This window comes from Melospiza georgiana, chromosome 1, assembly GCF_028018845.1.
Source record: "Melospiza georgiana isolate bMelGeo1 chromosome 1, bMelGeo1.pri, whole genome shotgun sequence".
NCBI lineage: Eukaryota > Metazoa > Chordata > Aves > Passeriformes > Passerellidae > Melospiza > Melospiza georgiana.
The window spans coordinates 34,332,292-34,347,482 of record NC_080430.1 but is presented as its reverse complement, the minus strand read 5'-3'; the positions used below and the strand labels follow the sequence as shown (position 1 = coordinate 34,347,482).

The following is a 15,191-nucleotide window of genomic DNA, read 5'->3' as shown; positions in this document are numbered from 1 at the left end:
ATGTCAGCCAGAAAGGGCTATCTGCTCCCTTCGCCAAATTATTCCACAACAATGTCATGCTCCGAGAGCCCGGCTGCAAACTCCTTTTTGGTAGACTCCCTGATCAGCTCGGGCAGAGGGGAAGCGGCGGGAGCAGGAGGCGGAGGCGGAGGAGGAGGCGGCTACTATCCCAACAGTGGGATCTACCTGCCACAGGCGTCCGATCTGTCCTACGGGCTGCAAAGCTGCGGACTTTTCCCCGTTCTGGGCAAACGCAATGAAGGTACTTCTCAAAGCATGGTCCCCAACTCGCACTCCTACGTGTCAGGGATGGAAGTGTGGCTAGATCCTCCCCGCTCCTGTCGCATGGAAGAGCCGGAGAGCCAGCAGGCCACCTCGTGCTCCTTCGCTACGAGCATTAAGGAGGAGAGCTCCTACTGCCTCTATGACTCAGAGAAATGCCCCAAGGGCTCGGCCGCCACCGAGCTCGCTCCCTTCCCGCGGCTGAGCGCCGAGGTCAGCCCAGCCAGCGGCGGCGGCGGCGGGGTCCCCGTCCCGGGCTACTTCCGCCTCTCCCAGGCTTATGGCACTTCCAAGAGCTACGGCGCGGGGCCAGCCGGGGCTGCCCCCTTCCCTCCGCAGCCCCCCGGCCGCTTCCAGACGCCTCCATCTTTGCCTCCCGTCCCGGAGCCGGGGAGGAAGGAGGATGAGGAGCGCTCCCCAAGCCCCTTGGCGTGCGTCTCCCAGAGGGAGGACGAGACTCAGGCTTCATCTTCCACCGCAGAGGAGCTCTCTCCAGCTCCGTCAGAGAGCAGCAAAGCTTCTCCAGAGAAAGAGCCTGTAGGTAAGCGAATGATGGTGATGATGATGGTGGTAGTGATGATTAAAGAGAAAAAAAATAAAAGAAAGAAAGTAAGAAAAAAAATAGTCGTTGAGGATCATAGTGGCATTGAAATGCGAAAGGAGGATCCCAGCTGCCCCGCGGGGCTGCCAAGAAGCGCTGCTCAGACTGACCTTCTGAACTTTGTAATATTCGGGCATGGGGTTGCCGTAAAAATTAATGTCCATCCTATAGTTTAAAACCCTTAGAGCCTCCGCTATGGGCAACTTTAGCCTGCATGCTGCTAAAATATATAGAAAAACAAGATCAATCTCTCCCCCGTGATGTGAAGGTGCCTACCAGATAACAGAGATGTTTGTAAAGCATCCAAAATAAGCAATAGGCAGTGCCAATAAATAAACCTATTAACGCGGTAAGTTATATTTTACGATCCAGAATGCTTTTCGGAATAACAACCGCGCTGAAATGTGCCATCTATGAGCTGCTTTCAAATTAGACTGATGAATGCACGGCGAATATCCTTCAGCATCTACACTAGATAACAGAGCTGTTATTTATACTTTTCTTTATTTATTTCCCTTTCGTGTCCCCATGGCAAAAAATAGCTCCCCTTCCCCGAACGGCAGATTTAGCAGGAGCTTCTCTCCGTCCGCCTTTCGGACGCCCTTTTATTCCTTTTAGGCGGCTCGTTGGAAAGTAGCATTTAAAGAAAAGGGAAAAAAAAAAAAAAAAAAAAAAGAAAAGAAGGGTCAGCGAAAAACTGTTAGAGAGCCAACCCCAAACCACTAACCACTCTTGAGCCATCAAGGGATTGGTGTTACCTCTTTCCCAGTCAGTTCCACTGATAGAAATCACCTCAAAACCTTTTTATTGTTGTTATGACCGCATTTTTTCTCTCCCGAAATGGTTGGAAATGAGAAGGCCATGGCGAGGCTCTCCGGAAAGGCAGGGGCTGAAGGCAGGGAGGCTCCGGCTCCCCAGCTCACCTTGTTTTCCGCCTCCGTAGCACGCTTACAAAATCCGGATCCGGAGGCTTTGTTTTTTTGGAAGCAGGTGCCTGGGGAGAAGGAAATGAGACTGCAGGCCCTTCAGCAACTGCCCCCAGTACCAAAGGGCTCGGAATGGCCGACAGGGAGAGGGTAGGAGCTCGTTTTGGAGGGTCGGAGATAAACTACAATCCGGGGCACGCTGCCCCGCCAGAGGCTGTCCGGAGGTTTGTGAGCAGTGGCAGTTCTTACCCGGACAAACCCAAAACCTTTGGGAAACCGTTCTGAAGCTCTCGGTTCCCTCAAGGACACCCCACGTTCCCGTTCTCCGCAGCTGGCGGAGCGAGCCCATCGCACACACAGACACAGGCACACGCACAGATGCTCCTTCCTTCTCCCCCACAGCTCTCTGCCTCCTACCCGATGGTAACGTCCATTTTTTACTTTCTCAAAACTAGGCAATTCAAAAGGAGAAAATGCAGCAAACTGGCTCACGGCAAAAAGTGGCAGAAAGAAACGATGCCCCTATACCAAGCATCAAACTCTCGAGCTGGAAAAGGAGTTTCTATTCAATATGTACCTGACTCGTGAGCGTCGCCTAGAGATCAGCCGCACAGTCCACCTCACAGACAGACAAGTTAAAATCTGGTTTCAGAACCGCAGAATGAAACTGAAGAAAATGAACAGAGAGAATAGGATTCGGGAGCTCACAGCCAACTTTAATTTCTCTTGATGAACCTATAAACACATCTTTATGGTTTAAAGAGCCAGTATCATTTTCCTAGGCTGTATTCATCCGCACCTGTATGGATTAACGATTTTAGGCGCTCTCAATATGTCCTTAACCTCTTAAGAGCTACTTTGGGGGGTGGGCGGATTAAAGTCACGCTAAAGCACAAAATGCCGTGTGTGAACCTCCCCTCTTCCTTCAGCCTTTCCCGGGGCCAATTTGTTTCCTCTAAGCTTTGAAACACAAAAATACCATTTCAGGAGCTGCAAATATGTTTCTCCCTATCTGTCTCTCTGAAAAGTAAACAATCCTAGTTAAAGGTGCATTCATTTAAAATATAAGTGCTGTAACTTGGACTGTACGTAGCTGCACAATGAAGAATTTAAGTGTTGCCATATTTCTATATATTGGGAGCTTTCCCCTTCTCTGTTTGCCTTTTCTCCCCCTCCCCCTTTTTTCCTTCGAAAAGCGGGACTTAAAATAATGAAATGCAGGCATCCTTTAAAAGGGTTTCACGGGAACGGGTGTTAGGAATTATTTTTCTTTTTTTCTTTTTTTTTTTTTTTTTTTTTTACACTTTACCTTAAAAGCCAATATTACAGCTTTAAATTTGGCCAGGAAAATGAAATATCTTCTCTTTAAAGGTATAAAAGATTTCGTTTTACTCATGGACTAAATTATTACACTTACCTCTGAATTTCTCTCGCTGGTTGTAGATATTTACTTAATGTAGTTTTGCTTAAATATGTGAATTTGGTGATTTTCTTTTGTGTCTATATATAACGTTACCATTGGTAACGCATGACAAGCACACAGAAATTCCCCCTTGAAAAGAAAATAGTCACTTTTTTCCTCACTAATTTCAATGAAAGTATATATCCTGAACATCAGATGGACTTTCTGAGCCAGAGTCTGAGATTGCGAGGGAGAATATGTTCGTCTTCCTTTATACTGTGAAGTTACATTCATTAAAGGGTCAAACATATAGGTCAAAAAATTAAAAAAAAAAAAAAAAAAAAAAAAAAGAGAAAGAAGGGGAAAAGCTATAAATACAGATATGGATAAATGTCTATTATTATTAAAATGCCGATACTGTTTTAAGCAAATGCATTCTATCGTTATTATAAATGTTAGTTCTAGCTATATCTAGTTCTTACCTTAAATCGGAATAAATTAATATTGTAATGCTGCTGTGCGTGAAAAAGACGATGTTTATGTTCTCATAGAAGAATAAAAAAACCGTGGAATGAATCCTTTTAATTTTACCTCTTTTTGTGACTGTTTATCCTCAGGTTCTACTTTATGTCTTCGAGAACTTTTACAACAGGAATAGTTGCCTAAACCCCCTGCAATTACTTTAGGAATCTATTTAAATATTACCTAGACGGTCGTAATTTGTCTGGGCCATATAGCGATGGTGCTCTAAGGTTTGTCGGCTTTTGTTCAGTTTTATGACTTGCTAGTATATCTGGATTGTTGCTGTCTTGAACGAGTGGTTTCAGTTGACTGAGGAACTGCATAGACTGAGGAAGCAAATTACTATTTCTTGAGGGTAGGGAAACGATATATTTCTTCTCTTTTTTTTTCCCTTTTTGTTAATCGAACACCTACAAGTGTGCGGAGATTTTTAACTCCAGAGGACGTTGACAAAATTCTAGCTTTATCTCAGGGCTGAGAAGAAATCGTAAAGGTGAGATCATGGAAGTGGGGGGGGGGACCCCAGCCTCGCCTCCCTGCCAGCGGGCCCCTCCAGACAAGGCTATTCCCTACCTGGCTGCATGTGGAAGAGCTTATTTCACACAGGCTGCCTTTTTTTTTTTTTTTTTTTTTTTTCTTGTATTTTTTTTTCCTGCATCCTTTCTTCCTTGCTGCATGTTTAGATAACAGGCTCTTGCACAAAGGGAACGCAAAAGGAAGGCTGGAAGAAAAGAGACAGCTAATGCTTCCTTGCAAGGGTATATGTATGGCGGGAGGAGGGGGGGGACAGACTTTGAACCCGGGCTGGCTTCTTGGGAGCCGTTAGCTTTTCGTGATGTAACATCGTCGTGCACGGCCCTTTTTCCCCCCGATTACATCTGCATGGAAAGGCGAAAGCTGCCCGCTCGCGTGTGTGTGGGTGGTTGTTATTATATTTTATTCTTGTTTTCATTAACCCACCCGAGGCTGGCCGGGGGGCGCGGAGGGGCGCCGGCGGGGTGGGCGGGAGGGCGAGAGGCATGTTTTAGTCACGTTTCTGGTTTTATTTTCGTAGCGGGATCCTTGCGTTAAGGACCACGGCAATGGGGAAAGTAATAATTAGCGCCTGAGAACTGCTCTGTGGTTTAGGTAGTTTCATGTTGTTGGGGCTCCACCTTTCTCTCTACAGCACGAAACTGCCTTAATTACTTCAGTTGATATCATCACCAGGTATGCTTGGTGCGAGGGTCCTTTCTACCCGAAGAAATCTTAGCGCCGAAGTGAACTGTAGGCGTCAAGTCCCAATGCCATTGTTTCCCATCTGCAGCGGAGCCTCCTTTGATTCCTCAGATAAACACGGCAGCCGAGGGGGGAAGCTTGACAAGTTCTTCAAGGTTAGCTAGCTCCTAAGCGAGTCCCTGCCTGCTTGCGGGTTTTTAATATATCTCGTTGGCTGCATTCAAGGTCAGGTGCGTTTTTGCATTCCGCTCGGCGTGGGTCGAGCTCCGGGGGCCGGGGGGAGGTGGGCGGCTGTTTTATTTTTCAATCTGGATGTATTAAAAACCGAAAGACCTGCAAGCGTGCCTAGGGGAGGGGGTGGGGAGAGATCAAATCTACCTGCCCCACTGCAGGCGTCATCAAAAACTGGGGCCCGGAGCGCACCCGCGGGCGGCGGGGTGCTCCGTGCCGGCGGCGGCGCTCGGCCCCGGTGCTGGGCAGGCCGGGGCTGCCGGAGCCTGGCTCGGGGCTCGGCCGGCTCCGCGCCTCCGCCGTCGGGCCCGCTACCCCGGGGCTGCCCGCGGCCCGCAAGGCCTCGGTTACGATCACGATTGCAGTGCGGGCTCTCCGCGGCGGCGGAACGGGCAACAGCGACCTCTCCGGGCCCGCTGCCGTCGCCGCCACCGCCGCCTTTTGTGTTCGCAGCGCGACCGCGGGCAATGGGCGGGCTCCCGCCGGGCCCTCCGCCAGCAGCCAGCGCCGCCGCGGCCGCGGAGCGGGGCACCCTCCGCGGAGGGAAGGAGGGCGGGGAAAAGGACAGAAAACTCACTCGTTGCTCGTTTAATTCTATTTATTTTTTAGCGGTCGTGATTATGTTTGCCTTTAAAAAATAGCAATAGTAAAACCTAAGAAGTTTTTCGAAAGTTCAGGCTGGGCTGCAGGAGCTCAAATGAGTTTGGATAGCGGATTTCAGCCGTACTCAGAAATGCAGTCGTCCCCGGCCGGGGCAGGAGCTGAGCTCTGCATTGCAGTAAAATTTAAGTGCTTGCGTTTGCCTCTCCGCACAAGGTCTGACGGGCTATCTGCAGTGTCTGTGTACATTTCGGGGAGTGTATTTACAGTTCTGTGTTTGTGTGTGTGCCTGTATGGCGTCTTTTGCCTCTGCCCTTTTGATTCCCAGCTGAATGGCCTCATCCTGATTTTGGACTGCTTCCTCTAAATTCTGAATCATTTTTTCTCTTCACTGTGCCAAAACCCCTCCGTGGCTTCGTACCACCACTGTTTCCGTGAGAGAGGTCTGCAGTGGCAGGAAACCCTGGGAAAGGCGATCCTGAACTTCCCGTTCAGGCGAGATCGCCAACGCCCGCGAATTCCTGCCCCGCGCCCGCGTACGCTGAGCGCCTCCGCGGTGCGCGGCTAATGAAGCAGCGCCTGAAGCTGCCCCCCCGCTTAAAAACCGACGGGATCCTTCCTGATGCAGCCGGGGGCTGGAGCTAGCGGAATGGGAGCTCGTTCGGTTGCGTTGGGATGGACGACAGGGAGTACTTTATTCGGACACGATCGCTCCAGCGCTGCTTCGTTCCTGGGAATTCTGGTTTCATGTAGCATTTTAATGTCAATGTCTGTTTCTGCCCTGTTTGGGGTATTTTGCCCCCCAAGGTGGAAGTCACCAAAACCTTAAGTAATTTGCAAAGTAAATTGATGAAGCGAAATCGCCTACGTGGCTCGTATGAAAAATGTACTTTGGGTGAAAATGGATCTAAAACGGCGATAAAAGAGTCGAATATCCCAGCGTAATTGTCAGCAACGTGACCGCGTGAAAAATATATAATTATTTGCTGTATTTCTCCTCTTACTTTCTGTACAACCTCTCCTGCCCCTTGGATGTTGGCAGCGAACAAATGCGGAATTTTACTGGGGAAATAAAAACGCAGTCACGTTCTTTTAAGCGCTATTGTTATTGTTATTCATTTGCTATTAGTTTTGGTGACGAACCAAAAAAATAAAACCCGCTGCTGAAGTTGAGAACCCAAATTCGAATATAAACATCCAGGACTCCTGCAGCTAAGATTATTTTTTCTGAATGGAAAAAGGAAGTTCTACAATCACATTTCACCACAGCTGACTCTTAATAATAAATACAAATGACGTGGAGTTCCGTCTTTCCAGGAAAGAAATACAATTATTTTTTTCTATTACGGAGTGTCTATACAATGGGGAAGAAAAAAAAAAAAAAAGAGAGAGAGAGCTTTATTTGCATTTTTAAAATGGTTAGAAAATAACGGGCCTCTTGTTTATTGAGATCTTGAACTGTTCCACGATTTTCGAACTCTAATGGGGGATAATAGTTTCATTATGAGCTTTTGTAATTTTGAATGTGGGAGAGAGCGGTGTTAAAATAGGCCCTCTGTAAGATTTCGGATTAAACTGTTGAGAAGACATGAAAAGAAAAAGAAAGAAGGAGAGCGAGAGAGAGAGAGGGAGAGAGACAGCCCACATAGCGATGTAAAACTAATTAAAACCACACTTTCGCATGCACAATATTTACACGCGATTCTAATCATTACTCAGTCGTCCCTGCCGTTTGCTGGGCTCTTTTTTCAATACAAGATATTTCGAGTAAATTGAGCCTCTCACGGAGATTTTTTTTTGTGCCCCCTGCATCTTAGTGACCGCGCTCCTTCGCCAGCCACGGGGATAAACAGCGTGAATGTCCGCCAAGGAGAGAGAAACCAGGGAGTCGCAGGCATGTTTGCCAAGAGCTCAGCCACTACTTTAATTCCTAACACTGGACTTGGATCTGGCCGCCTCTTACTTTCCCCCGCGCACCCTCCCTTCCTTCTGCGGAGGATTGTAACCCTCCGCTCGGCTTCCGATGCCGCTAGCGTGTGTCCTGCAGTCACAGGAGGTGCCAGCAAATAAATAACTATATTTGCACATAAATTTGATTCACCAGAATGCCGGACGGCCGGCTGCGAACGCCCCTTTGATAGCCGCCTGGAGAAGCAGGGTGCCTTTCGGCAGAGGGGAGACGGGGCATTTTCTGCCCTTTCCCCCCGCTGCTTCCCTGCATAGTTGCAGAATTAATTGTGGTGATAAATACCGCCGCCCGGCTCTGCCCGCACTCCTTCCCTCCCGGCCGGGACGGCCGCTCCCTCCGGCCACCGCCGCCCAGCCCCGGCTGCGCTCCCCGGCCTGGCGAAGGGCTCCCCGGTCCAAGGGCAGGGGCGGCGGGCAGGACGAGGAGGGTGTTCCGGTCACTGCCACACCGTGCCCGGCGGGCTGGGCTGGTGAAGTGCACTTCGGTGCGGGCCGGGCTAAATACCGAGCCAGCGCCTGCCCCTGTCCTTCTCCGGCCGGGCGGGGAGGGCCGGCTCTGCGCCGGCGTTTCGGAAAGGGGATGCGTTGAATTTGACTTTCCGCTGCCAGCTCTGAGCCGAACGGAACGGTATTATTTACAGTGGGTTCCCAAACTAAACACAATAGTATAATTTAACCTTTCCAAGCACTCGTAAATTTTTACTGCTGTGAAACACAGCGATGCAAATGAGCGCGCTCATAGTTACTGACTTAATAACAACCCCGTGGCTCCCGAAACAATAACTCCTTATGAAATATAATAAATGTATATTTAAATACAGTATACCGCAACTACTATTTTGCTCTTTTTATTGCTTCGGTTATTGTATCGTTTTATGTGAAGGTCTCCGATCACAAGGGTGGCGGGATTTTTTTCCGCGGAGAACACGACCCACTGATGGGATGATTAATTTTGATATAAAATAGTCCGCTTAAACGAAAAAAAAAAAAAAAAAAAAAAGAAAGAAAAAGAGAGAGAGGGGAGAGAGAGAGGAAGAGAGAGAGAAAGAGGGGAGGGGGGCTGTAATACGGAATCTGATCTTTTAATCTCAGTTGGCCGCAATTAAAACAAACCCCGCCGTATAACTCAAATATCCCTTTGCATAAAAACATATGGCCTCGCTATAAAAATTATGGCTGGAAAACACTGACCCATTAATAGCCCGCGGACTGATTTATACTTTATTGTTCTGCTCCCCCGCCACGTGACAGGCGCAGCCAATGGGCGCCTGCGCTGCCCTCAACTTATTACTGACTCTACTTCTCCGCCAGCACCAAGTTGTTACGTGAAACCCGCAGCCCCGAACCGCGGCGGGTCCGCCGCCGCCCGCCCGCCCGCCATGTCGGCTCCCGGGACCCTCAGCAATTACTACGTGGACTCCTTCCTGGTGCCGGAGGGGGACGAGCTGGCGGCGCCCCGCTACGCCCCCGCCCCGCTGGGGCCGCCGCCGCGGCCGGCGGCGCTGGCCGAGCACCCCGAGCTGGCCCCCTGCAGCTTCCAGCCCAAGGCGCCCGTCTTCGGCCCCCCCTGGAGCCCCGCGCACCCCGCCGGCGCCAGCGGCGTCCCCGCCGTCTACCACCCCTACGCGCACCACCAGGCGCCCGTGGCACCGCCCGACGGCAGGTACATGCGTTCGTGGCTTGAGCCTGTGCCGGGCTCCTTGTCTTTCCCCGGGTTACCTACCAGCAGGCATTACGGCATTAAACCTGAACCGCTGGCGGCCAGGAGGGCTGACTGTACCACGTTTGACACTCACACTTTGTCTCTCTCTGATTATGCTTGTGGTTCTCCTCCAGTTGATAGGGATAAGCAAAGCCACGAAGGCGCATTCTCTGAAAGCAATGGAGAAAGTGAGGCAAACGGAGAGAAACCGCAGATCGATCCAAGTAAGTGGGACGGCGAGGGTAATGGACTTCAGGGCTCCGCGCCGGCCGCGGGGAGGTGTCGAGGCGCTGGGGCTAATTACGCGGCCGAGCACCGGCCGCCGCCGCGCCAGCCCGCCGGGCTCTGCCATCTGCAGAAGCCAGCGCTGCCTTTCTCAGGCTCGAACGGGATCTAGGACGGCTCTGGCTTTCCGGGGTGAAAGGAAACAAAAAACCCACCCAACAACTGCAACTTAAAAAAACATTAAAAAAAAAAATAAGAAAAGAAAAGGAAAAAAAAAGGGGAAAAAGAGAGAGAGAGAGAAAGAAATGCAATAGCCGCCCATCCTCACTCCTGCCACCCCAGCAAACTCAGCAGGACGTGCTCACATCCTCCTGCCTCGCCGCGCTCCCAGGCGTGGGCAGACGCCGGGGACAGGGGTGCCTAGAAAGCACTGGATGTGAATCAGATCTTTTTTGAGACGGCTCTCAGGACAGGGCGGCTATTGCTGGGCTGAGAGCAGAAACCTCGCCGTTGACTTGGTTCCTCCCCTCCCCCTTTCGTCTCCTCGGTGGAAAACCCCGGGCTGGATGCTCCCAGGACTGCGAGACTGGTGGCAGAGCGCCTCGGGATTACTATCGCGATTAACGCCGTGCGAATAAGGGTCCTAAGAGGGCGAGGGTTTAATTATGCCAGCTGTAGATTAACTCGCCAGCTCCCTGGGTTTTGCCAGGGATGACACAGGAGAAGGTAGAGATTAAAAAGACAAACAATTTCGATGACATGTTGAGCTGGCTGCTTACTCCCCGGGCTGGCAGTTTGAGGTGTGGGGAGGCCAGGAAGGAGGGAAGGATTTAGAGAGTGAGGAAGAGAGAGGAGGAGAAAGTATTTAAAAATTGTATTCTCTCCAAACAATAAAAAAGGCGAGGGGAGGCGGGGGCAACGGGGCTTTGCCGCGTGTGGTTGCGTGTGACCTCCCCATGTGTCCGTATTTTGGAGTCCATTGTGCCTCACGAGCCTCTGTGCCTGGGGAAATGAGAGCCACGTCCCAAACACGAACACCGGGACACCTGATGGGCTCTTTCTGCGTGGATTTCCCTCCCAGCCCCCTCCCTCCACCTCCCACCCTCCCCCTCAGCCTGAACTTCTGTTGTTTTCGTTGTAGATAATCCAGCTGCAAACTGGCTCCACGCAAGGTCCACCAGGAAAAAGCGATGCCCTTACACCAAGCATCAGACACTGGAACTGGAGAAGGAGTTTCTGTTCAATATGTATCTCACTAGGGACCGTAGATACGAGGTGGCCAGACTCCTCAATTTAACAGAGAGACAAGTGAAAATCTGGTTTCAGAACAGGAGGATGAAAATGAAGAAAATCAACAAAGATCGAGCGAAGGACGAATGATGGCGACACGTGGGTTAAAATGAAAATGCGTAAAATAAAAGAAAAAAAAAAGAAAACAGTTAAAACAAACAAAAAAAAATTCATCCCCTCAAGCCCTGCCATGCAATGCGTCTGGGTCCAGGCCTCATTTTTCCCTTGGCAAATTCTGATTATGATTGTACAATGATAGTCACAGAGGCCAGATTGCCAGGAGAGGTACAGTAAGACTTTTAATTTTCTAATAGGAAAGAAAAAGGGGGCATTAGCACGAAAAGGCTGTATAACTGGCTTGTATAAATCTACCTGTTTCTTCACTTATGGAAAGAAAAAAAAAAAGAAAAAACTACCTTTTCATAATGCACAACTATTTACGGACTGTATAGTTTAGTCTACGTAGTTAATTTTATTCGCTTTTTTTGCGTGGCAGAGAGATCTCTGCTCTAATACTTGAACACTGTGTTTTATTGTGGTAATTATGTTTGTGACTCAATTTATGTGCTTGGGTGCTGTACCGGATGTAATGGTGTAAGCTAGAATTCAATTTGAACTCAGGTTGTTTATTATAAAAATTGCATAGAGTATAGCTCTGTAGTGTATTAAGTCTTTTCTGTATAATTAGACAGTTAACCTTTGATTGTAAAATATATATATTATATATATCCCAATGCAAAATAAAAAAAAAAAAAGGTAGGAAAAACCGTTCGTTCGGGATGTCTGGGAATTACGGTTCTCAAAATATGAAGCAAGTCATTTTAGTATGCACAGTTGATACATATATAGTACTGTCTTTGTCGGTTGTATATATAATCTATATATTAAAAAAAGTAAATAAACAGACTAGCTTAAATATTGTTTTTGCACCAGTGAGCAGTTAGCAGATTTCGGAGCTATACGTATATGTGAAAAGGGTAACTACCTATGGTTTATGTTTGAATTTTAATCGAATGATTTGATGGTTATTGTAATGAAGGTTAATTTTATTGATAATAAATTATACATTATAAAAACCTACATTTGGTTATTGTAAATTTGTATTGATTAAAAAAAAAATCTGGGAAGTTATGTTAATGCAGAACATACACTGTCTATTTTGAAACAGTTACCTCATGGCCTACTGACCAAATCGTTGTGTTGAAATGATATTTAACTTTTTGCCAAATAAAATATATTGATTCTTTTATATTTTGTGATGTTTTAAGATTACTGAGGAGAGATTCTTCCATGGCACACCGAGTCTCGCCAGCAGATGTGGCGGGGCTAGGGCAGCTGCAGAGGCGAGGAGTGGTATTATTTTCGAGCCAAGGCAAACCCACGGTTTTATAAACGCAGCCCCCAGGTGATGGAAATTTGTTCTTTATTTTTATCCGAAATGGACACATTCGCGTCCTAAATGCCATAGCTTCTCTGAGGGTAGGGATTTCTTGCCCCCTCCGGGGGGTGATTCGGTAAGCTGGTGCTTAGCAGGGCGCGGAGGGAGCCCTTGGATGGCAGCGGGGCACGGTGCCGAGCCAACGCCGTTTTAATAAAATTCGCCGCCGGGGCGGCGGAACTAAGACCAAACCAAAATGTCCGACGTTCTTTAGCGCGGACAATAATGTAAATCTGCTCAGACGGCGACATTTAAACTGAGATTGTTAATTAGCCTCCACCAGAAAATGTCCAGCACTAAGTGTGCTTCCACAACCCCGGTGAGAAGGCTCGCCTTACCAGGGCGTTCATTTCAAATTCCTTGCTAGAGATAATTGCCCGTGCAAAATATGTTATTTCAAACGTCATCCACTTTTTTCCTTCCCGTGCCTTCATTTTTGTAATTTTTTTTCCCTTTTAAATGTCCCGTGGCAAATAAATACAACCCGTTGCGTTTTACTAGCGCCTCAGATTATATATGTATTTATAGATAGATATAGAATCAGATAAAATTTTACTGACAATTATGGTAGAATTTATGGTGTCAATTTTAGTCGCTGATTTAGCCGAAGGAAAGCGGTGGGCTGGCCACAGTCTACAGCAGAGAACACGAAATTGTATGTATTTATTTTTTAAAAAGAAGAATGATTTCTTTGGAATGGAAGATTTCCATACATCCCCTCCCCATTTCATCTACCCCTCCCCCGCCGCCCCAAGCCAAACCAAGCTCAGCAACAAAAGAAAATAGCAAAGTCTATGAGCTTGCTGAAATTTACCCTTGTTTTGGGCGGACATCTTACTGCTCACGGTGGATATCCTCTATAACATGAATCGCAGCACAGCTCTACACCACACCGACCCTTGTTTGCAAATATGGCGAATAACAATAAAATCCTTCTCGTTTTATGAAGGTACCTTTATACATATATACATATATATATGTACATGTATTGAAAGCAAAATAGGACGGAACACGCTTATGGTCTTGGCAGAAGTTGTTGTTAGGAAAATTCAGAGCCATACTACAGTGCAATAAAAGAAAATGACTGCTGTAACCGTTTATGGGGTGTAAAACGCTGCAGGGCTGAAGACAAAACTTAGGGAGCCGGCAAGAAGTTTACAGATGTGCAGAACTGCGGGAGGAAAAAAAAATGCTTTCGACTTCACCTTAAAAAAAAAAAAAAAAAAAAAGGAAATAATTCCGAGGTAAGATTTGATGAGTTCTAATTAGCAAAAGGGAGCCCGTTCTGGCGTGCACACACACAAAAAACCCCCTAATTGATCCCCGAGCCAGTATTTGGGGATGCTGGGACGCCCTCTGTTGTTGCAGACAGAGGCAACTTCAAAGAATCAGCATTAAGAGTGTGTAATAAATGACGGGTCTGCAAACTGTCTGGAATTCGGCTCTTAATGAGTTTACAACTGTCCAGCCACAATTAAGATTTTCTACAAAAGCCTTTTCATTTGTTTTGTCTGGCTGTTTTAGATAAAGCGGGAGAGCGGAAATAACAACCTTTTATTGGCCTTCCCGTGCTTAAATCCAGGCTGGGAGGTGGACATTTATCTTGCCGCGGGCTGGCGGGCCGGGGCGCGGGCCGCGCCGGGCCGGGCCGGGCGGCGGCGGCGCCGCAGTGGCGGCCGGCCGGCGGCAGGTGGCGCTGTGAGCCCGCGAAACGGAGCCCGGCCGCCCTCCGCCATCAAGCGCTCGGCCGCCTCCCGACAGCTCCTAAAATGTCGACTTTATGGGAGCATAACTGGGCTCGGGAGCGCTGAGGTGGTTTTGACAAAGGCCGGCGGGTTTGAGGGTGCTTTTTGACCCCCTTTATCCCCGAGTTTTTTCCCGCCTTATCCCGCCGAGCGGGCGCTGTCAGGGTGGCGTTTGCCGCCTGGCTACGCTCAAGGCACTCGTGGAGAAAGTGATGCTTGATCTGCACCAAGGACACACTGTGAATTTCTTATTCTCAAAATACCGAGACATTTCCTATTATGTGATAGAGACGGATTGAGCCCTGGCACCCAACTGCCAGCTCCTTCTTTTCTCCCTTGCCCCAAACCTTTGCTCTCCTCTGCTTAAGCTCCGAGCCTGCAAACAGGGTATCCTGATTTCCCGAAGGGCTGGTGTGAAATGAAATATTGGGAGAAAGGGGGAATAGAAGGGTTCGGGCAGGATGTAAGAGGGTCTCCTCGGCTCAGCCTGGGAGGAGAACGCCCGAAGATCTTCACCCTTGGAGCTCTGGGGCCAACCGATGGATTTTCCAATGCCCTTGTCCGCTCTGCGCGGCTGAGACAGCCATGCGGGGAACCGGCAGTGCTGCAAAAATCTAGTTGGAAAATTATTTACCGGCCGGTGAAATTTTTCAACAGCTGTCTTTGATACAAATAAAAAGCCCTGCTTGTGTCCGAAGCAATTTCAGCTCTGTGGGACTCGTTGTGATTATATTACACAGATGTGAGAAGGCTGATGCTCCGCAAACTTGACGTGTTTCTCAAAGTCATTCCTAACTTGTTCTCGCCGTCTATTTTGTTTCCTCAAATAGTTTTCTTTTTTTCCCTCTTTTTTCCCCCTTTTTTTTTTTTTTTTTTTTTTTTTTTTTTTTTTTTTTGCCGCTTTGCTTTTGTTGGCTCCCGCGTCTTGAGAATGAGGTTTAGTGTGGAGTTGTGGAATATTTTCAGATGGCAATTGCCAAAAGAGACGGAGGAAAAAAGTAATTGGAAGGAAAATAAATGCAGGAGGAAAGGAAGCATAAA

The 15,191-nt window shown here is 48.3% G+C and overlaps 2 protein-coding genes across 2 annotated transcripts; both read left to right on the top strand.

The window, feature by feature from the left end:
- On the top strand, positions 1 to 2,539 carry HOXA10 (homeobox A10). Its single transcript, XM_058024391.1, has 2 exons — positions 1 to 823; positions 2,265 to 2,539. Exons 1-2 carry the CDS (start codon positions 1 to 3, stop codon positions 2,537 to 2,539), a joined length of 1,098 nt encoding a protein of 365 aa, XP_057880374.1.
- Positions 2,540 to 9,129: 6,590 nt separating this feature from the next.
- HOXA9 (homeobox A9) lies at positions 9,130 to 11,057 on the top strand. Its single transcript, XM_058024379.1, has 2 exons — positions 9,130 to 9,676; positions 10,819 to 11,057. The coding sequence occupies exons 1-2, from the start codon at positions 9,130 to 9,132 to the stop codon at positions 11,055 to 11,057; spliced, it is 786 nt and encodes a 261-aa protein (XP_057880362.1).
- Positions 11,058 to 15,191: the final 4,134 nt, after the last annotated feature.